Genomic DNA, 25,461 nt, shown 5'->3' with positions numbered 1-25,461 from the left:
CCAGCTCGTGCCGCCCCCTCCCCCTCCTCCGCGCTCTCCCGCTGATTGGCCGAGCGCCGCGCCGTCGGATAGTCAACATGTCCCGCGTGCGGCACGGCGGCCGTGCCGTCGCCAGCTCCAATCGGCGGCGCTTTTACTGAGGGAGGCGCCTGCTCTTCGGCCAATAGGAGGAGGTTTTCTTGGCGGCGGCGCAGCCCGAGTGAGCTTGAGAGGAGTCTGGTGGTGCTGCGGGGACGCGGCGCGGGCAGGTGGGGAAGAGCGTGGCTTCGGTGTTCGGGCGACCGGCGGGGTGGGCAGCGGACACGGGCCGGCTGCTGTGAGCGCGGTGCCGGGGCGGGGCACGCGTGGGGTGGCCGTGAGGGCCTGCCGCGGGGTGGGGCTCGGGCGGCAGTGGGGGCCGCCTGCCCGAGAGGGGCGGGCCCGGCCTGGCACGCTCAGACACCATTTTAAGGCTGCCTGGGGAAGTTTGCAGCGAGGGGTGAGGTCGCCGCGAGGCTGGCGGGGAGGGTCGGAGTCGTTCTGGCCACATGGGTGACCGCGATCGCCCGCCCTGCGTGTCCTGGCGGTGGGCCCAGCCTTCCCCCGCCCTCCCCGGGAAGTGGAGGAAGAAGCGGGCGGGAGGGCCGTGTGCGTAACGAGCGGCTGCTGCGGCTCTCGGCTCCAGTGGGATCCTGCAGCGCTTCGCTCGGGTGCGGTTCTGCCGTTTGACCTCGGCCACTGCCTTCTGCCTCATCGACGTGCTCCTGGGGGTCAGCTTTTCCTTTTTGAGGCCTCTGCTCTCCATGTGAGGGTCCGTTTCACGTTTTCACTGTCTCAGAGGGTGTTTACTGCACAGTAATAACATCCTGTATGGGTTGAAAGGTAGAGAAGCAAGTATGTCAATTATGTAGTGAAATCAATGCCGCTCGGAAATTCTTAAGTCATATTTAACCAGAACGGTCTTCCCTCAGTATAATTTTCAGGGTGAGCTAAAGTTCAGGGCATGTGGAACAGGTCAGCAAGTAACTTTTTTCATGCTCACTTCTCATTTTGCTCGCAGAAAGCGTCAGAACATTATGTTTGTGGCTGCTCACAGAGCTGCTTCCCAGTAGGTCTAAGACGGAAGTCATAACTTTCCCTTCTGATTTGCTGTAGATACAAAAGCAGTAATGCTTATAGGCGGAAGGCTTTCTGTAAGTTCAGGAGCCCGTTAATTCCTTGCTTAATATTCTGGCTGTACTTGGAAGGCTTTTACAACAAGACGTAGGCTTCTTAGTGGAGAGCGTTTATTCTCTGTATATTTTTAGAAATATTTCTTGCCATTAATGCTGCATTCTTTGGATGTCACTTGTCCTTAAAATGAACTTTTACAATCTTAGACTGTTGGAGATGTATGACCATTTCTTGCTGTTTAGGTGCCAGTGCTGTGTGACATTTGTTCTCGACAAATTGCAGCAGCGTCTGTTGTGGGACAGGTGGTTGCTATAGGCTCCTCCTTCCCTTAAGCTTTGCATTTTTCACCATTTTTGAAAATGGTGAACCATCCAGGAGTATGGATTTGGCCTTTAAGTGGTGATGATAAGGGTAATAATAATACTTGCAATGTTATCTCAAAGTTTAGTAATGCTATTTATTTTTTTTGTTATAGTCTGCACATTGAGCTTGGAAAAAAAGAAAGTGAAGGCTCAATGCTTTGTGTCTATTTTTCAGCGAGATGTGCATCGGACATTTTATCTGAAATCACCTTGCTTTGTCCTCTCCTGCTCCTGCCAGCTTTTACAGAACAGTTCTATTAGTAATTCTGCAGCTGCTAAGTCATTGAAAGGCAGCTGTAATGCCACTGGGAATTATAAGCTGTTTTGGGGAAAGCTTTTAATTTTTTATTCATATACTTCTTTTCATTTTTCAGGGACTGAAAGAAAAAACTTTGAAGAGACAGACCAGTCTTAAAGTATGTGTTTCTACCAGCAAATGGTGTCTTAACAATTTTTTGCATCTTGTTACTTACATGAATGGCCTTTGTTGGAGCATGCCTAATTGCTGTCTTCCAACAGAGTTTAAGTCAACTGCAATTTAAAAGTTATGCATATTGCAGAAACTTCATTCTGTGTCCTCCAAACGTGAATGACAAAGGAATGAGAATTCTGTTTTCGTCATCAAGGATGAGAAATATTTCCTTGCAGGAAAATCGGCACAAATAACAGAGGAGATCATTTGTTTGTGGAATTATTTTTTATCTTTGGGCCTGTGAGTGGTCCTGGGTTGGAAGAGATGAGTCTTTAAGGCTCTTTTTTACGTAACGTGAGTCTGCATTTTTAGTTGCTTACTATTGCTTCTTGTAATAGTGAGCAGGATCATGTAACTTGTTGGCTGAACTCTGGTATTAGGTCAGTTTGCTCTCTTACCTTTTTGATCATCTTTTTTTTTTTTCTGCTTCTGTACTCTATGAAAGGAAAGATTATTCATGCTCCTTTATTTCTTCAGCTTTGAGGTAGCAGCATTATTTCACTTTACCCCGCTAGGTGATTGTATTGTCACTTTTTCTTTTATATTTAGGGCAAAAATAAGTGTTGGCAGAGCACGTGTGTGGGTTGCTAACACAGACCTAGTCTACAACAACAGAGGCACTTTCTTTGTTCCTGGTCTTAATTTATAGGATGGGCTTATGGGAATTTTTGGTAGATACTATGCAGCTGTCCTATGGAATAATCTGAAGAGTGCTTATAGTCTAAAGATTGTATACTCCACCTGGCATTTTCCAGGTGGAGGAACACATGCATTCTCTGATCCTCTTGTTCTAACTGCCACTCCAAATGCTGTTAGCATTTGCATTCTCCTGTGGTAGTGGTCTTTTAGAAGCTGATCTAAAGATCAGCTTGCTTGGACATTACAGACAAGAAACCAGACCTGTTTACTCCTAAGAACGATGAAAAATTCTTTTATTGTTAAACCTGACTTCTGGATGCACAGTTGCTTTCTTGAAAAGTTGATAGTGTAAAATCGGCTGCACTGTCTGTAGTGATTTGTAATGAGCTCTGCCTAGAATGGGGGGGAGTGAAAACCAAAAGTAGATCCTTTTTAGTGTATGACACCCTGGTAAAGAAATACCAGTGAAATAATCTATGTAGCATGGCCCTGGAGTCTCAGAAGGGCTAATTTAGATCTTGGGAGCTGGGATAGCTGTGTTAAACTTGGTTCCTGCCACTGCGAATACTTAGGTTTCCACTTTCATGGTTCTTTGTTTTCTCACTCCCAATACATTCAAGACAAATCCTTACGCAGGGGATTTTTCCTTTCAAATTGGTGTCAAAAAACCTCTTATGTGTCAATAACTTCTTCAGCATTTTGCTTCTCCTTACTTAGTAGTGTGTTTAGATTGTCATTCTGTATCTCACAGCAGGAGCAGCTATTCACAATTAGTCTTGATTAAACAGACATTTTTTCTGTTCAAGTGACATGAGAAAAAAGTCTCTCTGATGCTGTAGTTAATTTGAACTTCCATCATTCTCAGATCAAGCGTTCTAACACAGATTAGAAATTCACTATTTGCTGTGATACTGTCAAGGAATTAGAAAATAATATGCTTATTTCTTCCTCTCTAGGTTTTTATTGTTAAAGAGTGCAAGGCAGTCCAGGGGACTGTGTCATCTGTTCTTAGGGTGAAGGCTTATTCCCATTTACAATGTTTCTACTAGTTCATATTTACCAGGAAATAATGTTTTAAAGGGTGGAGTGAAAGCACTTAGCGTATTGTTTAAAACTGAACCATTTAGATTGTATATAATGAAAGCTGTTCACTTTGAATGTTTTTATGTATGATGCTTTTCCTAGCAAAACTAGCAGGAACTGATTTGTCTTGAGGTCTTAAACGTTGCCCTATTTCATTTTCACCTTCTGTGTTGATGTAAGTAAGAATAAAGGTTCTATTAAATCATTTCTAACCACTGTATTTTAATTTACAGGTGGATCCAGGCACACAGATGGCAGATAACAGGTATGTTGGACCGATTTCTTGAGATTGTCTGCTTACGGATTACAGCGTATTTGGTCTTCTTCTGGGAGAACTTTCTTTTTAAAACCCACGAGGAATATACTACCAAACTTGGATAAGAATAAAATGGAAACGTTTTCTGTAACTAGTCTACATTTCCTTATAGCAAGGTGAAGATGCTTGTTTGGTACACTGGATGCTAAGAGCTTTGCCTGTTGGCCACAGAATTACTATTACTGGGTTAGTGTAATTAGTGCTGTCTAGACTCAGTTTTTCAAGTTCATGCTGAGACCATAAAGACTTGGAGATCACAGATCTCTCACTGTTTTGCCGATTTGTGTAACTTCAGCATGCAAGAGGTGTTTTATTTCCTTGCTTTCGTACTGTTTTTAGGACAAATAACTTTTTAAGCTCGTATAAATACAAACGTGAAGCTGTACTTTCAGGGGTTGTATTGCACCAGGATAATCTGGCCTATCTAGTAACTAATAACACTCGCTTGCATGTGTAATGTCCTTTCTCCTTTTGTATCTGAGGTAAGATTAGTTTCAGCAATACCCAATCTGTATTTTGCAACCTCTAAACTGGCAAGAAACAGAGAATTCTTGCCTCCTGTTGACTCATTCTGAGGCCTCTGTTTTTCCAGTACAGGAGGTGTGATGGAAGGTGCTGGAGGGAAGGCAGGAGCATCTCTTTTTAGAGTTAAAATGAATGTTTTTGCTATTAATCAAAGCAACTTATAGAAGATCCAAGAAACATGGAGCACTTGTTTCAAGTTTTCTCCTCACTTATTTCTTTTCTATTTTTTTATTTTACCCCTTACACCCAAAAGGTGTCTCAAGTTCTCACTTTAGTAGTAACATTTTCCTGTCCAGGGTGACTCAGTACACGTTTAAGGGCCAGTCATTCATTGAATGAGATGAATTCTATCTGTCAAGCTAGCTTTTTTTCTTTCAGGGCTGTTTTTGTTTGTTAGTTAATTGTTGCCTTTCTTTTGCTCCCTTTATCTTGGGAGAATGTATTTTGTATCCAGACTTAAAATTTTGAAAAGCTTGAAGACATAAGCATGTCTTTTCTTGGCTTGTTTGTAAAGCTTAACAGAACACTAGAATTCAAGTATACTTTGGTTCTTAAATATTAACACTATTGCAAAGTGATGCTTTTCTCATGTTGTGTTTAATTCTAGTAAAGCAGAAGATACTGCTTCAGATTCTGTGGAGGCTGCTAAAAATGCAAGTGACAAAAAAGGTAAGAGATGCATAGTGTTAGACAATGTTACAAGGGGGGGAGAAGAAAGCTTTTGCCTTCTGTTTTGGTGCTCCTTTATCTACATAATTGCTATGAAAAATAAAGCAGTGGATTCTAGGCTATTTTTTCTGTTATTCAGACACATCTTTCCTGTTTGCTCTCCATGCTTGTTGCAAAGAGCAAAGTTAGGGCTTCATTAATGTATTTGTAAAAGTGGTTTTGCACGTATGATTAGGATGCTTCGCTATGGCATGAAGTAATAAAGTAGACACTTGCAATAAAGCCTATGCAGACTTGTTTTATGTAGCTTTATCAGCAGAATCATTAAAATGAACGTTCCTGCTTTTACTCTGGCTCTCTGCTATCGTGTTTGTGGGAAAATGAATCATTTTAAGAGTGTCTTGAAGCTTTTATTTTTCATTTGGAAGATCTGTAGGAAACTGTTGGATAATGCCTCTGAATTAAGGTTTCATTGTGTGTTTGTGTATGCAGAGAAGCTGCAGTTCCATTTCAGTAACCTGAATGCACAAAATTGTAAGCTAACGTTGAACAGTTGTCTATTTCGCTCTGTGGTCTTTACATTTCACATAAAGTAGCACACATCATGAACTAACATAACTATTTAAGGGGGGAGGGGGGGAGGAGCCAATATAAAACTTCACCAAGTGAGTGTGTGCTGTGCAATTTGTTGTTGTTGTTTCATGTCTGTTGAGAAGAGCAGTGGGAAAGAATGGTAAGATCACGAAGTGTTACGGTTGCCACGTAGATCTTTTTAGTGAGGATTTTTAACTCCCAACCAGAACTGGTTTAGGTCTGATCTCTGGTTTAAAAAACAAACCCAAAAAAAACCCTCCCATCCTTCTGTACACTCATGATGGCTCTTTAGGAAGTTGTGTAGGTTGTAAAAAAAAAAAAAAAAAAATCTTGATATAGAAATTAATAGTTGTCAAGGAAATAGTCACAGTGCAGCATTGCTTTGGTGTACTGCTCAAGGGTTCCATCAGGCTTTTTCAGGAATTACAAAAACTGGGAAACACTTGTACGGATTTCTCGGAAGTATAATCTGATAATGGTTTAGCAATTTTATGTGGCTTATGTACTAGTGCTAGTATATAGGGAGGGTAGAGAAATACTTATTTTGCACCTTCTTATGAGAGAAGGCAGGAAATCTGCTTGCCATGAATGTGCTTTCTGCTTCTGTATTTCTAAGAAGGGGACACTTTCTGTCATTATCCATTCTTACCTGTCTAAAATCTGATCTTAGGTAGTTTTGCTTGAGTTATTTGTTCACTACAGTGGCGGTACTTGAGATGCAGACAATAGTGTGTATTGTTACTGTGATGCTGCAAGGCTCGTAGTATGACATAAGTGCTGTAAATGTATTCAGATTTGTTTTAAGAATGGGTTCCTGTTTTCATAGAAAAGCTGGCAGACCAGGTGATGCAGAATCCACAAGTCCTGGCAGCTCTACAGGAACGGCTTGACAACACAGCGCTCACCCCTTCGAGTTACATTGAAACGTAAGCACAGTGCATAGTAACATTCTTGGAAGACTGAAAGCATAATAGAGTGTTATTACTATATAATTAGGGTCAGAAATTTGAACAAATGACTCATTAAGTGAAATAGTTGGCTTAAACCATGATTTAGTGGCCTATGAATAGAGGTAAGAGCTGTTTTTTTAGTGTACTTGGGTGAACTTCAGAACAGGATGTTGCCTTATTAAAAATTTTCCATACCTTTTTTTGTTTGTTTGAAATAATTCTCCCCCCTACACTGTTTCTTTATGATCTGTATTCTGTTAGGGAGTGCTGAGTTCTTTATTTTTTAGGTTACTGTCCAGAATGCAATGTAAAGTTTGAGACTTACAAAGCCACTCTTTTGCCTCCAGTTTGGAGCTTGCATTTTGAGAGTGAGGATTACACTTAAAAACTCTGGTTTTAGCAGACTTGTGCTTTTATTCCTTGAGTAGGGATAGCTGTATAACTATAAAATCTCTCCATTTTTAGCTTACTGTATATAAGCACCTAACCATTTGAAGAACAGTGTGTGTCTGAGTGTGACCCATGAATCCATGAGACTCCCTTACAAATTTACTTGGGGTGGAGGAGAATTTTTTCAGCGTGCTTGAAAGAGATATTGAAGAGAGACGTGTATTTGACATAAGTATTTAGAAACTACATTTACCTCTAAGCAGCCTGTTTTAGAGTGAACTGTTAAATGATGCTGAGTCAACTAACTTTTAAGCTGAAGTAATTGTTCGGGTTTTTTTAGTTTACCCAAAGCAGTGAAAAGAAGAATTGATGCCTTGAAACAGCTCCAGGTGAAATGTGCCCACATAGAAGCTAAATTTTATGAAGAAGTACACGATTTAGAGAGAAAATATGCTGCACTCTATCAACCTCTTTTTGATAAGGTGAGAAGGCTGTTAATGTATCTTTGTTTCCTTACAGCTGTGTCAGTTCTGTTTGCATGTATATAATTTTAGTTGTCAGTAGCTCATCCAGAGAAAAAAGTTATATTTTTAGGTTTGTTTTTTTTTTTAGAGGAGAGAGTTTATTAATGGAGAAGCAGAACCCACAGATGCAGAGTCGGAATGGCACAGTGAAAATGAGGAAGAAGAAAAGCTAGCAGTAAGTACAAATTGGGCTGATGAAGTACAGATAATGTATCAGATTTATTTCAAAATAAATTCCTGTAAACCATTTCCCTTTGAAAAAATCATATTTTAGAGGGGAAAAAAGCGTACATCACAGTAGCGCATGACTGATAAAAGCTATCTCCCATGAAAGCTTCTAAATTTGCAGTTTAACTTCAAGTTTTTAACTTGAGCCGATTGTTGCTTTTGGTTGCACTGTTCGTAACCTGTTAGCAGCGTAATTCTGTTAATGGGTTCCATTCCGGTGCTACATGATAACCCCAAGATTAAAAAAGGCTGGCTGTTTGTTTGCCTGCCCCCTTTATTCTGGGGGACATGATTAACTTAAATGATAGGAAGTATACATTAGAGATGCAGATCTCACATAGTTGTGATGTGGAATGGACTTAAATAGCGTGTGCTGGCTAGTGCATTCATACTTTCCTCTTGAGTAGAAACTATCCAGATTTACAAAGAATGAATCTAGTAGGTAGATTGCCTTACGTTTTTCTGTCATTGCTTTTGGAAAAGTATGCACACCACTTAGTACTTTTCCTCTTTTTAAGAGAAGCAGCCTGTTTACAGCTCTGTCTTTGCCATTCTGCTAGACTTCCTTGGCACTTTTTCCCTGTTTCCTGTCTCCTTTTGATTTCCTTTGAATAGCAAAGCAAATTGTTCTCTTTTTTTCTAGCTGGTCTCATGAGATCTAGCATAATGCAGAATTCAACGTGTAGAAGTAGAAAGCATTCTGAGGCTTTTTGTGAGTGCATAATTGGCAATATTCTGTGCACTTACAGCTTTGGAAACATCTAGATGGCAGGTGAACTGCTGCTGCTTATTGGCTAGATGTAGCCCAAGAAGCTGCTGTTTGGAAGAACTCGTTTATTTGCTGCCATCTAGTGGTGCAAACGGAGAGGTGCAATATGATTAATTCAGATGGCAAACTTTCTCTTTTGAGAGCTAGAGAAGTAATGTAGTCTCTTTTTTGTGTGTGTGACATTGGTTATGTGTATGGAATCCTGCACTGCAAAATATTAATAATTCAAGATAGCATGATAATGACAAGTAACAATGAAAGTCAACTTTGCCAGGTATTCTGCAAGATTGGGAAGGTAGAACAGTTTTAAAGAGCAGATCTACTTAGATTTTTAGATGAGGCACTGTAAATGGTACATGAGTCTACAGGAAAGAGAGAAATAGAAAAACACATGATTTTCTACTTTTTTGTTTGTAAAAAGATGAATGTTTTATTTTTTTCATCACTTAATCAAATTACTGCAACTGTCACTTGGTTATTTCTTCTTTGTACAGAAGAGTTAAAATTACTTGAAAGTAAATCTGAATTGATTGTGCATATGTTTAGCTATGCAAATGAACCTGTGTCTGTTAACTTCAGAGAAGAAGCTATGCAGATTTAAATGTCTCCTAAATGTAACCTCACAGATAACAACGTCTGTTCATCTCTCTCAATGTATGATTTCAGTTCTTACATGTTTCTGTATGTTTGTTTCACAGGGAGACCTGAAAAATGTAGTGGTAATAGAAGAAAAAGCGGAAGCAGAAGAGATAAACGTCAAAGGAATTCCAGACTTCTGGTTTACTATCTTTAGGAATGTAGATATGCTAAGTGAATTAGTACAAGTAAGTTTCTTGGAAGGGTAACTTCTGCCATATGGTAAATAGCTACTACACTTTTTTTGGTTACTAGCTAGTGCTTAGAACCATGTGAAATTCAAAAAGGCCAGGTGCAAGATGCTGCATGTGGGTTAAGGCAATTTCAGACTTCGGTATAGGCTGGAGGATGAATGGATTGGGGGTACTGAAAATTGAATGTGTGTGCTTGCAGTCTGGAGAAACTATGGTATCCTGGGCTGCATCAAAAAAAAGTATAGTTAGTAGGGTGAGGGAGATGATTCTTCCCGTCCTCTGTGCGCTTTTGAGACCTTGCCTGCAGTGTTGCATTCAGCTCTGATGTCCACAGCACAGGAGAGATGTGGACCTGTTGGAGTGGTTCTGGAAGAGGGCATGAAAATTATCAGAGACAACATATTGTGGGGGTCTTCATCATTTCTAATACTGTTCCTGAAGATACTTGTATGGCTGGTGATGGACCGACTGTGGATAGCTAACTTAAGTTAAACAGGATGTGAATTTTCTTAGAAATATTCTTGAAGTGACTTCTGAAAATACGAAAATGAAAGTTAACAGCTTACAACAGCCTTTCACCTATAGTTAACTTAGTCCGTAAAAGAATTGTGTTGTTTTTTTTCCTAAAGGGTACTGCTGTAGGGATGGTTAAGTTCGTGTTAAATATGCCATGGTTCTCAGCAATTAATGTAATTGCTTGTACTGCTGTTAAGAGTAATTCCCTGAAGCCTGTCTTTTCTGTAGATCTTATCAGCAATAAATATCCTGAATTTATCATTTTGAGAGTTTTACATGTGGGAGTTGGAAAAAATTCAGGAATTTTGGTTCAAATCTGAACTCTAGGTGCAGTATTTAAATAATTACGAAATTTGGTTCATTCTAAAGAGCAAATTGAATGAGCAAACTAGATAGAAGTGTTGGTCTTCTAAATATTGCCTGCTCAGTAGTAGTTTTTGTCTTTTTAGGAATATGATGAACCAATCCTGAAACACCTACAGGATATTAAGGTTAAGTTTTCTGAACCTGGACAGCCTATGGTGAGTTTCCCATAATTACTTTTTGAGAAGACTGCAGTAATGGTGTGAGCAGTGTATTGAGCTATTAATTCCATCCTCTTTGGCTGGAATATATAAGGTGGTGGTGGGTTGTTGTTTTTTTTTTCCCCAGACTAGTGTCCTCATGCTTTGGCTCTTAAAATTTATTCAGCTTTCATGACTGCTTGCTTTTTCACCCTAGGCCAAATATCTTTGTCATTGTTATGTTCTGATTGCAGCTTAAATCTGACTAGTTTTTTTGCATAAGTGTTCTGTTTCAATTTCCAAGTAAGCTATTCATTATATGAAGATTACATGACTCCTTTTGGTTTGGAAGCGGATAGAGGAGCACAGTGTGGTTGCTGCTTGCTATATTGGACTTGCTATCTTGTCTTTGCACTGCTCGTAACCTTTTGACAGCATGCTCCTGTGAATAGGTTCCATTCCAGTGCTACAACAAATCCAGTAATGGAAGGCTGACAAATTCTGTGTCCCTTCTGTGTTTGGAGACATTGCTAAACACTTGATAGAAAACTATTTGCCAGTTGTTTGAAAGTCTTTATTGAAAGTTGTGGTGACAGTGGTAGCCTTCTGCTGTAGGCATTTCTGATTACTGGTGCATGATGCTGATTCTGCTGAGGATTACATGTTACAACTGAAAGAAATAGGCAGTAGGAATTTTTCAGTTTATCTGGTGCTTCCAAATTGCTGCTTGTTACAGCCTGCGTATAGAATTTTGTCTGCAGAAAGTTTAGGTGATTTGTATTGCACTTGCTTTTATTTGCATTTGCAGAAACGTGTATATGAGAATATAACTAGAATTTTTAAGATAGACAGTTAATAAATATCCATCTGTTTGGTGGTTGAGATCCTTTGCTAGTCAGACCTGGCTGATGAGTACAGGTATGACTTAAATCTTCCTTATTTTAGGCTACTTATTTTTATCATTGAACTTCATAAGAATATGTTCTTGTAATGCAGTAGATCTGCAAAAGTTCATACTGCATAGCTAATATGATATTGGAAACAAAGGTAACCCATCCAGTGGCCTTATTTGGGTATTTCAGTTCTTCAAATAGTACTTGAAACTGGAAGTTTATTATTATTGTCTCATAATTAGCAGATATGGAAAGAAATACTGAGGTGTAGTCTTTGTAACTTTGCAAGAAGTTTGTCTTGCTAGTCCTCAGGATGCTGCACGCTCAGTAATGCCAATTGTTACCTATTATAACCTCAGTGATGTTTTGTGAGATGGTCTGGGTCAGTGGTATTGGATAAGCCATGTGTTTATGACTCTTCCCTTGAGCACGAGTGCCAGAGAGGGGTTTGCCTTATTTGAAGAGTTCTTCTAAATCATGCCTGGGTGTTTTGACTTGCTTTAAAATGGCAGTAAAGCTGAAATAGGCTGAGATACCAACACAGATATTCCAGCTCACGTTTGGTTCCCAGTGCTCTCCTTTCCTTAATCTGTAAGCATTTTAGTTGAGGCTGCTGCTGCTACCAGACCTTTTTCTCCTTGACCTCTATCCTTCCAGCTTTCTGTCACTTGAGGAGATTCATGTGGTTGTAGAAAGCAGGTGGTGAGGCAGAACTAAAGGGGCCACTGGGATATGAGTGAGGGAGATGAGCCTAATTTTGAGCCTTGGATTCTCCCATGTATGATGCTGAATTTTTGCGTTCTTTTTTCAGGTGCTGCATGACTAGTGTGAGCAGAAATAACCACTGCTGGCTGCTAGCAGTTAAGATGCATATAGTCTTAGGCTTTAGTTTAAGTCAGGGTTCTTATGCAGGATTTTCTTCTGTTAAATGAACAAATGGTGTGGCTCACGATGGAGTGCACTGTTTAAATACAGACTCATATGTGCATGTATATTTATTTTTAATGAAAAATAGTCTGTTTCAGTCATGTAAGATCATGTCATTGACAGCTCAGAGCAGGTGGAAGGGCAGAGTGTGATGTTATTCTGAAGCCAGAGCAAGTTCAGGAAAACAACTGGATCGTCCCTAGTCAAGAGATAAATAATAGGTGTCTGTTCTTCTGCTATAGCAAAAGATATGTTTAATTAATGTTAATTCTGCTGACGCGCTATTTCAAAGATAAAAATCAGTAGTAACAAAACTGTAATGGGACTTCCTTCCAGTCTTTCTCATTAGAGTTCCACTTTGGGCCCAACGACTACTTTTCTAATACGGTCCTGACGAAAACCTACAAGATGAAGTCGGAGCCAGACAAGACGGATCCCTTTTCGTTTGAAGGACCTGAAATAGTTGATTGTGATGGGTGAGGAAATCTTGAAATTCAAGAACTAGTCAGTGTTTTCAGTTCAGTTGTTGTTTTTTCCAGACTGTGATAATTAATAATGAAGATTCTGCTGAGTTAAAAACTAGGCGTGATGTAAGGATGGTGATCTTAGCCTCAACACGTAGAAGTATGTGTGTATGTATATAGTGTGCATTTTTATTCTTGTGTCTTTCAAGTTAAATAGATTTATTAATGAGGTAACAAGCTTTTTACTTCCAGGTAACTGGGTGAATTCATTTTAGTTGCTGTATTACATACTCTTGGACTCTTGCCTATCTTGGCAATTTTAATTCCAACAGTACTTTTGAATCTGGCAGGAGGTAGTTGTATGTATGATCTGTTCTCTCAGCCTGGAACGTGTTGGCCATGTATTTTGTTTTTGATAGTCTTGGCTATGCACTTCCAAATGAATTCAGGGTGCAGCTTCCTTGGCTTCCTGATTGTTTTGTTCTTTTTTTTATGCTTTTATTTTCTTGTCACAACTTACTGTGCTGTTGCTTAGTTGTTTTTTTTTAAAGAAATTTCTGTCCCCATCTAACATGTAAGAGATGCTAAATAATTGTTTTCTTGAGGGTACCCTGACAGCCTCAAAACCTTTTAGCATCTAGTACTATGTTCTAGCTTTTATATTGAATGTTTGACTGCACTGAGCCAAAATACAGTCTTGTATGTAATCTAGCAAAATGTGCCTAAGTGAAAGGTTAGTCTATTTTGAAGGTAACTTCAGTTAAATAGAGAACGTTCTGCTGGAATTAAGTCTGAAAGAGGATTCCCTTTCTGAAGTTGCAGTTCTGTCAAAACTTTGATTTCAACTCATGTTTCCTTACAGAGGTTATAGATAGTGGAGGAAGTAAAGCAGGGGAGCATTTTTGTGACATTTCATAGATGTTACTTATCAAACACGTGACTTTGAATTATAGAATGAGATGTTCTGGGGTGCTTAAGGGCTGCTGTGATGCCATGCTTTCTTAGCATTTTGGTTTGTTGTTTTTTTTTTTTACCCCTCCTACTAAAAGAGAACTAACTGTTCATCACTCATTCTTTGCCATGTGTAGTTTTGAGTAAAACTGTATGAACATGGAGAATGATTCTTAACTGAGAGAAGTATCAGTTTGCACAGCAGTGGAAAGGAGATAAGAAGTTTGTTCTTTCTAGTGAGCTGTATCTGACTGTCAGGTTAATCAGAGCACTGTTCTTTGGAGAGCTAAAATGTGCCTCTTGTTGGCCACTGTTCTCCATGCACTTAGTTTTAAGGTAACTACACTTTCTAACCTGCAGTGAAGGTGCATAATGTTCTTTTCTACTGGCCTGGCTGTTGGAAGAAACTTTGACTGTTGAGGTGTCCTTGAATACATGAATCACGTAGTTGTAAAACCCAAAAGAGGAGTTAAAGCATGGGTGGGCTGGGGTGCAGTGATTACTCTGAGGAGACAAGGTTTTCAGCTTTTTCATTAAGAGAAATACTTGGTATATCCAGTATGTGCATAGTCCCTAGCACTGTGAAACATCCTAAATATCTTAGTCAAGTAGATTGAGTTGCCTGTGTATGTATCTTTAACTAAAAAACTACAATCCATTTTTGCTTAGATGTTGTTTCAGTGCTTAGTTCCTTATTGCCACTGATGTCTTGTATTAAATTGCTGTTTCCCACATGTTGTCTTTAGGTGCACCATTGACTGGAAGAAAGGAAAGAATGTTACAGTTAAAACAATCAAGAAGAAACAGAAACACAAGGGTCGAGGCACAGTTCGGACAATTACTAAACAAGTACCTAATGATTCTTTTTTTAACTTCTTCAATCCAATAAAGGGTAAGCCTGGAAATTGGGAATTTTGGATTCTTATGATATGCTGTATATTTTGCAGATAAATACTTCTTAAATCTACAAACTGCATTTGTTCTGCTGCACTGTATGCTTCTTATTGGGATAAGATAGCAAACTGTAACCCATCAGAACAGATCATTTTGGATTGTTCTGTATAATTTGACAGTAAGGTGTGCTGTGTAAATGGGATTTCTTGTATGCAAAGACACTTATGGAATCTCTTAAAGAAGTTGACTTTCTTTACCACAGGATGGCTCCATGCATCAATTTGAGGCTTTTAGCTTGTGGAGAACTCTTCTAATTGTGGTTAAAGTTCCAGCATATCACTGAAACCTTTGTGTTAAGCAACAGAGTATTCTTCAGGTTCTTCTGTGATTAATTACTAGTGTTGCTATTTGAGCAGGAAAATGCAATCTATACATTTGTAGAAAGATTATTTCCTGTGCCAAGATCTTTGATGTTGGGATAGCAGCTTTGGTGTAGCACATAAAGGACAGTTCACAGATTCCATTTTTAAAATGGATCTGAATCAACTTCAAGGTTTAATAGTTAGCTTTTGTTTGTAAAGTCTGTAATCATACCGGTATTTCCTGGTGTGAGAAAGTCTTTATACTGTATTTTGTCATCTGGAATATTGAAGTGGACTAGACTGTACAGACAGTACTTGAATTTACAGCCTTTTTTTTTCCTTTTGCAGTATCTGATGATGGAGAGTCATTGGTAAGTTTACACTTCTGAAATGGTAGGATTGCTTTGCCCTATCTTCTTTGCTAGACATCTGCATATCAACTATTCAGATTCTTTGATTACGAGTTCAGTTAGTTATGCTTTTGCTGAGGTTGAACTTCACATTGATAAAATGGAAGATGCTGTTGACTTATTGGAGTAATCCTGTGACATTTTGCTGTTGTGTGTCTTGCAGAAAGAGTAGGTCTGTGGCTGTCATTGCTGGAAAAAGGTCATTTAGATTTTCTTATAGCTCAGCTGGTAACCAGCTCTTTGCAATTTGGCAAAAAGGCAGTTTGAATGATTGCCTCACAGTGACATTGCTGGATCTGACATGACTTTTTTTTATATATGATACAGCAAGGCCAAGTAGCCTGTATGTAGACAGTAGAAAACTTCTAAATAGCTGTTGAGAAGATCAGGATTTAGAGTCGGTGCTTCTTTTTTTTGTTGCAAAATTAAGTTCTAGTGACTGGAAGGTTGATGTTGATGATAGTGTGGTGTTTCTCAAATCTATAATGTATTTCTACTGGGGAAAAAAAAAGTGACGTGCTAAAACAAAATTATTTCAAACTTGTTTGCTTTGCAGGATGAAGATTCAGAGTTCACTTTAGCTGCAGATTTTGAAATTGGTCACTTCTTCCGTGAAAGGATAGTTCCTCGTGCTGTGCTCTATTTCACAGGAGAAGCTATAGAGGATGATGATAATGTACGTGTGCATGCCATCAGCATTTTGTTTGCTAGTCACCGTGTACGTGGAAATAGTCCATCACTTTTCTGATTGTTCTAGTATGTAATATTATGTGTGAATAACAAAGATCTGAGGTTCCTGATACTTGGGAATAGGAAAGAAGCATTCCATTTATTGTAAGCTCTCAATTCTTGTTTCTGGAAGGAGCTTAGTTTCAGATATTGCATTTCAGTCTACTAGACCAGTTACTACAGAAGTTTTTATGCAAATATTAACAGACCTAATAAGGCATTCTGCTTTCTTTTTCAGTTTGAAGAAGGTGAAGAAGGTGAAGAGGAGGTGAGATGCATACTACATCTTTTATTTACAACTAATTATTTGCTGTAATCTAGTTTCTGAAAATGTTTGATACTTCTTTCCAAAAGTTTGGCATTCCTGTGTTGTAAAATCTGTGTATATTTCTTGTCTTAAAAAAAAAAACTTCCTCTTAGAACATTTATCCATATTTTTGTGTTTTGAGAACTACTTTGACATCAGTCAGAAAATAATTATGCTGAAGCATCTTTTTTGAGTACTGTGTGATGGGACATTTCAGTATTTTAAAGTTTTTATTAAGGCAGTTGTAGAACTTTTTTTCAGCTGTTTGTTTTCATAAGCCTTGAAACTGCTCATTGCCAAATATAAGGTAAAAAAAGGAAGAGTAATGACTACTCGAGTTAAAGATTTAATTTAGAGTGAGAGTTCTAGTATGTTAAGGGTTCTGATCCATTTACTGCTATGTTAAATGAATACAAGCATACCATGAAAAGCTTTGCACAAAACCACTGAAAAAACTAATATCCTTGGCAGGTAATAGTGTTTTTATTTTACTATTCTTATGTTTTTGCTCATTAGTTAAAGGTACATGCCTGAATTTCATAAAGATCACCAGAATAGAATTAATCAAAAGTTGTAAGCTGGTGATCTGCGAGCTGGCAGCCTTCAGCATGCAATTGCTTTTCTCCCTTTGCGAGTTATGGTACAGACATCTGGGCTGTTGAAGGTGAAATGTGTTTTGTTGTTTGTAAGCTGGATCTTGTTTCAATTGTCCATGTTTTTAATCTGTCCCAAATGCCAGCTTGGTGTTGGGGTAGTGCTACTTAGATATAAGCGTGTGTACAACCAGCACAACAGTACTGTGAAGTTCTGCACAGACTTAGCCACAGTGGCCCAAATAAACTCTTTGGGAAAAGGACAAAAGAAAGAAGAAACTTAAATACTACTTATCAGAACTGCAGAATTCCAAATAATGTATCGAGTAAGACTTCAAAAATTGTGAGGAGACTGCAGCAGCTTACGTAGAGAATTTACCTTAAGTCACACTGAATCTTGTAAATCTGTTTTAAATCTTTTAAAAAGATTGTGCTTTAAGATTTCTAAAAATGCTGAATTCATCTCATGTAGCCCAACTAGTTTTAGTGTTGACAACTGAAAAACTCTGGCATACAATGGCAACATATATTGCTTTTTTTTTCCTCCATGGCAAAAAGTTGCACTTTTAACCTGTTTTAATTTCTGTTAGTTTATCTCTATTTTGTCATAGGAGTTGGAGGGGGAAGAGGAGGGAGAAGAGGAGGAAGATGCTGAAAGTGATCCTAAGGTAAAGACTTCGGTGTGTTTAAGTGTAGCATGGGCCATAATGATGAAAAACCATAATTAAGTTTGCAGCAGTTTGTGAAAATATTGATCAAACAAAAACCTCTGACTATAGTTCCTGACTACATAGTTTTCATCTTCCGCAGTACTCAAATCCCTCTTAAGTAAGAATTTAATGTTTAGAGAAATATAAATTAATGTTTTTTTTTGTCTCACAAACCTGCAACAAGGAAAAGATAACTTCTTAACTTTGGCCCCTTACTTCTGAGTGCTGACTCTGTGTAATAAGTATCTCTCTTCCTTTAGGAAGGTCTTATTGCAGATATTTTTCTGTGGCTGAACTTCAACTTAGAGTTGGTCTGACAAGTCTCAATGAGCTCATTTACTTAGTTCCTTTGTTCAGAATTATTCTTTTTGGTTGTTCTAATGGCTGTGGGTTAGATGGCACGTGTCTGTACTCAGCTAGAAATCAAAAAGTTGGTCCCCAGCTTTTGACCTCAAACTTGATGAGAGCTGGTTTAAAATTCAGCCAGAGGAGTAGTGTTCCTTCTGAATAAGTATTTTTCAATCCTTCAGTCATATTAAAGCTAAAAATCAGCTTTAGTAAAGCTGGGACAGTGTTGACATACTTGAATGCACGTAGTTCTTAAAACATCAGCTTTTAACAGTTTTTGAAGTCACAGATGAAAAAGTGAAAGATGCACAAAACTGCTGGATCTTTGGATGAAAGTTTTAAAGCAGCCTAACATGTTGCTCTTCTGACTTGCCTCATGTTGCTATTAAATGCTTGCTGTCAAGAATTAACTTATTTTTTGTGGACAGGAAATACTGTAAAGACAGTCTATGTTGTGGAAAGAGCGTAGAATGACAGAAAGGAACGTTCTTATCTGTTCTGAAGGATCAAAACACAGTAGTGTTACCTGTAGTGGGAGAAGGTGGGACAACTGAGAAACAAAATGTCTGTTCTGAGTCAAAGTATATCCATGCTAAGGACTTAGTGGAGGAAGTGTGAAATCTGGCATTCTGTAGGAAGAACTGTTGAAATACCTTGGAAGGTTGTAGCTGTTACCTCCTGTATTATTTTGTACATTTCACTTTTCATTCATGCTGACAGTTCCTTTCAATTTTTTCCCATTTAGGTGTAATTTAAGTCTGTTTATCATTCATACATTTCTAGGTAAGGTGGAATTCCATTCATACCTAACTTCCAAGAGTCCCATTGTAGCCATGCAATGTAGTTTGTTTGCTAGTTTTTGTTTTATTTCCTTGTATGGGTTAAATGAAAGGGGGGAAATGGAAACTTTAGGGTTTAGATTTTATTAGTAACTCAGAATAATAGACATAAATGCTTATAGAGATGAATGCTTTTAAATCATAATTAAAGTAGATTTTTTTTTTTCAAAATGACCTCCTTGCCTTCCTGGCACAACTTCAGTTTTGCCTTTGTATCAGACAAACTGTATTTCATAGATTCAAGATAAAAGATACTGAGACTTGTCAGACATCATTTTTCCTTGTTTCTGATTTCATGTTACATCTCTTTGCTGTTTCTAGTGTACTTGCAAATTCTTAAATATCTCCTCTGCTCTCCTTGAGAACTCTTGTAAGACATTGACTGACTTGGTATGTCCTTTCCAACATTCGTATTTCTACTGCCTGACAAATTCAGTCAGTCACTCTGAAGAGACTTTTTCTTCAGTGTTTGTGATTCTGAACAGGTTTTGTTCTCTTGCTCATTTGTCTCTTTTAAGTAAAGAAGAGTTTCTTCAGTTGTCTTGTCGGCTTTCACCTTTCTTCTCATGCCTCATGTAGAACACTACCTGCAGCAGGTTCAGTGCTTCTTTTTGTGTATTTTAGGCTTGTACATTTCTTTTCTGGTTGCTTATGAGGAACTATATTCTTTCTGTCTCCACATAAGTATTGCTCTTCTTTGCCACTTGTTCAGTTTGGTTCAGCTGTGTTCATTTCTAGTTTGTGCTTTGAAAAGCCAACCACACTGCCTCAGCATACTTGCACTCTATTCACCTGCTGTAGTGGAGCATCAGAGCATTGTTTGTCGTGACAGCTTATATGGCATCGTGCTGCAGTCTTACACAGCTGTCTTCTCTTACTACTATAAAAAACTGTTAGCCTCTGGCTTTAGTTTTCCAACTAAGCACAGTGTTCTGGGTTTGCCTTTTAAGACTGGTGCACCTTATCCTGTTTTCCATTGCTCCTTCCATTCACTGTGTTAACTGGGCCTCTTCACTTGCCTTTCTTTGCCTGTCTGTCCATCCCCACAGCTTTTTTTGTATCTAGAGTAGCTTTTATTTCACGTACACCAAAATAATGGTTCTTCAGTCTATTTTTGTTTTGTATCCAGTTTTCCTTCTTCAGTCATAATGTTACCTTCTTTATTGTTTTACTTCATTTGCTAGATGAATGTCAGCACTCTTCTTTGCTTTGTCAACTCTTTGTCCTTCCTCCCTCACAATCCTGTCAGATTTAAGTACATTAGAGTTGTTCAGTTAGGACCAGGTCAGTATCATCTATTATACAAAGGACTTACTCTCTGCTGTGTTTAAGTTGTGGCTTTGGAAGACTAAGCAGTCATATAACTTCAAAGTAACTTCAAAAGATATTTTGAGTAGTATATTATCTTGATAAGCTACATTATTCTATGTGCTTGCATGCCCTGTTCCTGTAACTGCCTTTATTTCACATTAATTACTCTGTGCTTGAATAATGAAGTTGTTAACTGGGTAATTTCGAATGAACTAAAAGTCACTTTTTGGTTAGAGACCACTTGTGCACTGATTTACTTTGTCTTTTCAGTAACAGCAGCAGAAGGACTTGCTCTGAAATCTGTTGCTAACCTTTGTAGCATTTTCCTCTGTGGAGGAAGCTATACAGACCTCATTCTTGATTAGCTGTTGTTAGCTCTGAAGTTACCTACTGTGTATGCATTTGATATCCTTGCTTTCTTTCTCAAGGACTTAGAAAATGAGCAAAGATGAGATTTAGGTCTAGGATTATAAGCTGGAGTTGATTTCATACTAAAACATTTGAACCTTTGAAAGGCTTTCTTCCTGCTGAGCTAAAAGGAGCTGATCTTTAGTGCCTGTGTTGATCCCAGTGTTGCTGGCAGCAAGATATGTTTGGGAGTCAGAGAGGCTCTTGATGAGCTGCCTGGCTGCTTTAGCAGATAGAAGCTTCCATTGCACATGCACGTGTAAAAAGCGATTGCTAAAGCTATGGAGAGGGAAGATCTGATTGCTCTTTGATTCAGCTGAAGTACGTCCTGCCTGAAATGCTGAAGATGAATAGCAATTTGGGTTGTATTGAAGTAATGACTTCTCATGAAATAAAGATCTGGCTTGAAAACATTAGTTCACTGAGGTAAATGGCATGTCTGCTTTGGACGTATGCCCTACACCCTAGGACACCAGGTTAATTGGATGAGTAGAAGCAGTAGGCTTAATGTATGAAAATTAAGGAAACAATTATAAAGAGAAGTCTACTACTTCAGACCTGAAATACCTTTCTTCCCTATTTCAGCCCTCAGATCATACAAAACTTGGGTGAAATTTTGTGCATGTCTTCTTTCCATAGGCAGTTAATGCAATTTAACTGTTATGATGGCTGATCATCAACACAAGAAACACCCCTAGGTATCAAATTCCAGAAGAAAAATGTTCGGGTGTCCATTCAGACAAAAAAAAAAATAAGCAGCCCTGTAAATAAAAGCGACATTGATTTGTTAGCAGAGGAGGAGAAAAAATTACTAAGTTTGGAAGTGGATGGGAGTGTTGCTTCAGTACCTTGTACCTCTCCATTGGAGCAGTTTCTCAAACTGGAATCAAGGGCTCAGAGTAGTTTAAACTGCTGCTTACACATCAGAAATAATACAAAATGAAACACTTTAAAGGTGTTGAAGTGAAAAAGTAACACTAATCCTGCCGCCTTTCATTTGAACTGAAGGCACTGCTCAAGACTCGTATAGGTAATCTCTTTATGACAGCAAGAACCCTTGCATGTCTCTGTAGCAATGGTAATGAACCTCAGTGCGTATTTACTGTTAGGTTAGTTTTAAAATGATTCCTTCTCATCTTTGCCAGTTCTGGTCTTGCTTTAGTCTTCATTGCCTGGCTTGAATTCACCTATATTTCTAAGTTATCTTGGGAAATTAACTTGGGAAAAGACAGCACAAATAGAAATCTTGCTAGAGTTGGGGAAATAAATAGAGTGTACAAGACTGGCAGATGGATTTTGGTAGTGGCTGGCTGTCCAAATGTCACCAGTAACCTGGGCACCATGGGAAGAGCAAGCTCGAACTCATGGCTTTGCCTGAGAGAGTATGGCTGTGTTATCTCAATCACAAAGGTTTGGGCCTGGATCTTTGGAGATCCACTACAAGCCAAAAATAAGTTTTTGGCTGCTGTGTGCCTGATGGGGCAGCTGTAACTTGAAGAGAGTGTAGTCATCTGCCCTTGCTGATGTGCTTCACTTTTTAATCCAGAGATGACTGACTTTGTGTGAGGCTGACGTAAACGTGGGCATCATGGAGCTCATGTACTGGCTTGCTCAGCGTGACTAGTGAGATGCTACTGAAACGGTGGAAGGATGATAATGCTGGAACGTAGATCTGAGATACTATCTTGCTGCTTATGCCCTGCTTAAACAGCTGATAAGCATTGTTAAGATAGTTCATAACATTCCTGGCTTACAGCTGACAGCGTATCTGTCCACATTTTTCTTTGAAAGTCTCTTAACAACTGGCATGTATGTGAGAGTCCTTTAAACTATTTTTTTTGTCTGAGAGTAGCAAACAGTGCTGAAAGGTCCTTAAGAAGGAACTTTGCAGACTCTAAAGGAGTCTGAGTACTACTGGGGAAATAGATTAGGAAGGAGGGAAATGGGAAGATTCTGAAACAGTTTCTAAATAATCAATTTATTACTTGATTAGGGCTCTTACCCAGAATGTGGAGGGGAGGAGGAGTGCTGCTATGGTCTTCTGTGTAGCCAGCTTGAAATACAAAGTAAAAAATATTTCTGAAAAGCTTCTTGATTAAAAATGCTGGGATTTTTTTTGTTTGTCTCTGATGAAAATGGCTAGCATGTAACTGTTAGCAGTCAAGACTAGGTCTCTTTAAGACAGGGGAAGAGAGAATGATAACATAACATTATGTAAACACGTCTCTCTTCTCAAGAGGGATTTCATGCAGTATTTAGTCCCGGATCAGTGAAAATGAGTTCATGTCATTTGGGAACACAGGAAGATGAGAGAGTGCAAAGCTGAAGTTATCCAGATGTGCTGGGGGTGAGACCACAAGAAAGAAGTCAGGAACATCTCTTGTGTACCTGTGTAAAAGACCAAATCTGGCTGTATTTCAATGGAAATGTTACTGCTATGGATCAGGTGATGAAGGGAAAAGTAGTTAGGTTTAGCAGAGCAGATGGGCACGTGTTCTGAGAAGGGAACTTAGTTACACCGCTTCTTCCTCAACTAGAGGCCGAGTGCTTGAGTTGTCTTAGCTCTTGGTCACTTGATGCATAATTAATTCCTGCATGGCTACTTCTTTTGCAACATATAAGCTCCTCTAGGATAGTTAACAAGAAACATCTTAGTTTGAAGTCTGCGGTATTCAAGGTGTCGTATTTTATAGCTGAATTTTTCTTTACTGGAATTCAGAAACTTCTGGTGACTGTTATTTTGTTCATAGTAGACTGTAAGAACAGTCAAGGCAGGAGCTCTGGCAAAAATTCTGCTTTGTAAGAGCGCTGCTTTACTGCAACAACAACAAAAAAAAGTGAGATGTGCAGTGTAAAACACAAGTTCTTAGCTGTTTGAGTACTTGTTCTCTTTCCCAAGTACACTTCCTTTTGCCAGAGGGGAAATTCATTAGAGAGTAAGTCAAGGTGTTTCTACTTTTGCATACTCAATTAACATGGACTTCTTGCCTGGTGTTAAATTGTTGACTAGTTACCTGTGGGTGGTGCAGAACCTAGAAGAAATCAACGCATTACATTTTTATCACCTTAACAAAAAGGGCAAGGCTATCGAGTGAGAACTCAGTCATGCTGCAAAGTGGCTTGACTTCACTGCTCACCTCCCTCCTCCAAGTCGGGGAGGGAGAAACTGTTTAGCAATAAACTGCCATAATATGAACTAAAAGTCATACTGAACCTCTGGTTGGAGAGGAATAGAAAGTGATTTGCTTTCTGGTTTGTTTGAACCTTGACTTACTAGATGGAGTTTAGAGAATGCAAATGTAGATTTAAAAACTAGTATGAAGTATCAAGCAGCTGGGGGAGGAGGGGAAAAAGAATGAGTGACTGCCATTCAGCCCTTCACCATCTAACCTGAGTTTACATATAACTTGTATGCTAATATCCGTAGTTAAAACCACGTACTCTGGTTATTTTATTCATTGAAGTGCTTTATTGCACACGGTTTTGTTTTTTTAACTTTTTTCTTCTTTTTCCATTTAAACAGAAAGATTCCAGCCAACCTGCTGAATGCAAACAACAGTAATAAGGAAATACCACTTCAAAGTGATATTTGAACAACATGTAACAAATATTTGGATACCTGGCCTGCAGTTCAGGATACTTCATCGCTGCAGCACAATCTTATTAACAATGCTTAAAATTAATTTGTTTTAAAATGCATGATTTTCACTAACTTTTCTTTATTGCTTAACATGTACAGTGGCAACTTCAATGCATTTGGGAAATAAGAGGTTTAAATAAAGCACACTCTACAGCCGTTGGTACACTGTAGCTTAGTATGTCAGTAGGCCTTTAGAGCCTTTTGCCCTATGCATAGGGGAATAGTCCAGACTACCACGTGAAGATTCTCCATTTTCTTGTTAACCTTGAAAGTTGTGGAATAGCAACGTACTGAGAAGCTGAAGTGAATGGATTACGTGTATGGTAGCTGAAACAGAGCAATATGAACTTTTTTGCTAGTTCCCTCCCCCCTTTTTTTAACGTTTCTTGCAACCTACAAATCAAACTAGTGCTTGAGCAGCTTTAAATGTCATATTTATTATCTCAGTCAAAACCAATTGAAGTAATTTTACTTCATTGAAGGGGGTGTCATGTTTGAGACTTAGTTGTTCATCTATTTATTTATTCATGTTTGTAAGTACTTTGACAGAATTAGTGCTTTTTAATAGTTTTTAATATACTTGAAAATATTCTTCCTGTTTTGCATAAAATATGGGTACTTGTAGAACAATTTTTTTTAATTGGTCTCAATGTAGTAGCCTAGACAGAAGAAATGACCTTACGTCAGAATGACAGCTCTTCTGGATGAAGATGAAACATAAAGGCCAAACTGTTGCTGTTGATGGAAGTGGGTTGCAGCCAAAGAACCAGAAAAATCCCAGTAATCTTATTGCTTAGTGTCCAGCATGGGAAGACCTTACACTCCGAACACGGGAGTTTAACGAAATTGAATTCAATAAATCTGAAGTTGTGGTGTCTTACTCGCAACACTGAATTATTTCATTCCACAGTTTGTTTTATTTAAAGCTCTGAAGTCTTCAAAACTACTCTGTTGTTGTGCGGCACTTCAGGTACATGTTTCTAGTTTCAGCATCCATTGCCAACCTCTGGCAGCAGTTGAATAGCAGCTGTATCAACACTGTGACCAGGCATGTAGAGTGCTCCAGCCTTACCTTACACATTTGTAACTTAATACGGTGTTTTTGATTTGTACAGAATAGATAGAATATTCTATTAAAGTTGTGAAACATTAA

General features: G+C 38.7%; 1 protein-coding gene and 2 non-coding genes across 9 annotated transcripts; all 3 read left to right on the top strand.

The window, feature by feature from the left end:
- Nucleotides 1–159: 159 nt before the first annotated feature.
- Nucleotides 160–25,461, top strand: NAP1L4 (nucleosome assembly protein 1 like 4). Of its 7 annotated transcripts, none has more exons than XR_010623371.1 (17): nucleotides 160–248; nucleotides 1,889–1,930; nucleotides 3,942–3,973; nucleotides 5,157–5,218; nucleotides 6,639–6,738; nucleotides 7,493–7,634; nucleotides 7,765–7,851; nucleotides 9,372–9,497; nucleotides 10,469–10,540; nucleotides 12,679–12,818; nucleotides 14,504–14,649; nucleotides 15,362–15,384; nucleotides 15,980–16,099; nucleotides 16,391–16,420; nucleotides 17,643–17,720; nucleotides 18,856–18,893; nucleotides 24,192–25,461. XR_010623371.1 is itself a non-coding variant. In XM_065755217.1 (17 exons), exons 3-16 carry the CDS (start codon nucleotides 3,960–3,962, stop codon nucleotides 18,859–18,861), a joined length of 1,125 nt encoding a protein of 374 aa, XP_065611289.1. In that variant the 5' UTR covers nucleotides 160–248; nucleotides 1,889–1,930; nucleotides 3,942–3,959; the 3' UTR covers nucleotides 18,862–18,893; nucleotides 24,192–25,461. The 7 variants fall into 7 exon arrangements, 5 of the variants coding, with proteins under 5 accessions (XP_065611289.1, XP_065611290.1, XP_065611287.1 ...); XM_065755217.1 differs by having other exon boundaries at nucleotides 17,664–17,720; XR_010623372.1 differs by lacking the exon at nucleotides 18,856–18,893 and having other exon boundaries at nucleotides 24,192–24,233.
- On the top strand, nucleotides 8,068–8,196 carry LOC136044033 (small nucleolar RNA SNORA54). Its single transcript, XR_010621782.1, has one exon. It is a non-coding gene; the product is annotated as a small nucleolar RNA SNORA54 (small nucleolar RNA).
- On the top strand, nucleotides 10,932–11,052 carry LOC136044032 (small nucleolar RNA SNORA54). Its single transcript, XR_010621781.1, has one exon. It is a non-coding gene; the product is annotated as a small nucleolar RNA SNORA54 (small nucleolar RNA).

Source organism: Cyrtonyx montezumae, unplaced genomic scaffold, assembly GCF_038088225.1.
Source record: "Cyrtonyx montezumae isolate F1298 unplaced genomic scaffold, pur_monq_1.0 scaffold_10, whole genome shotgun sequence".
Classification (NCBI taxonomy): Eukaryota; Metazoa; Chordata; class Aves; order Galliformes; family Odontophoridae; genus Cyrtonyx; species Cyrtonyx montezumae.
This window is presented reverse-complemented; position numbering and strand designations above follow the sequence as displayed.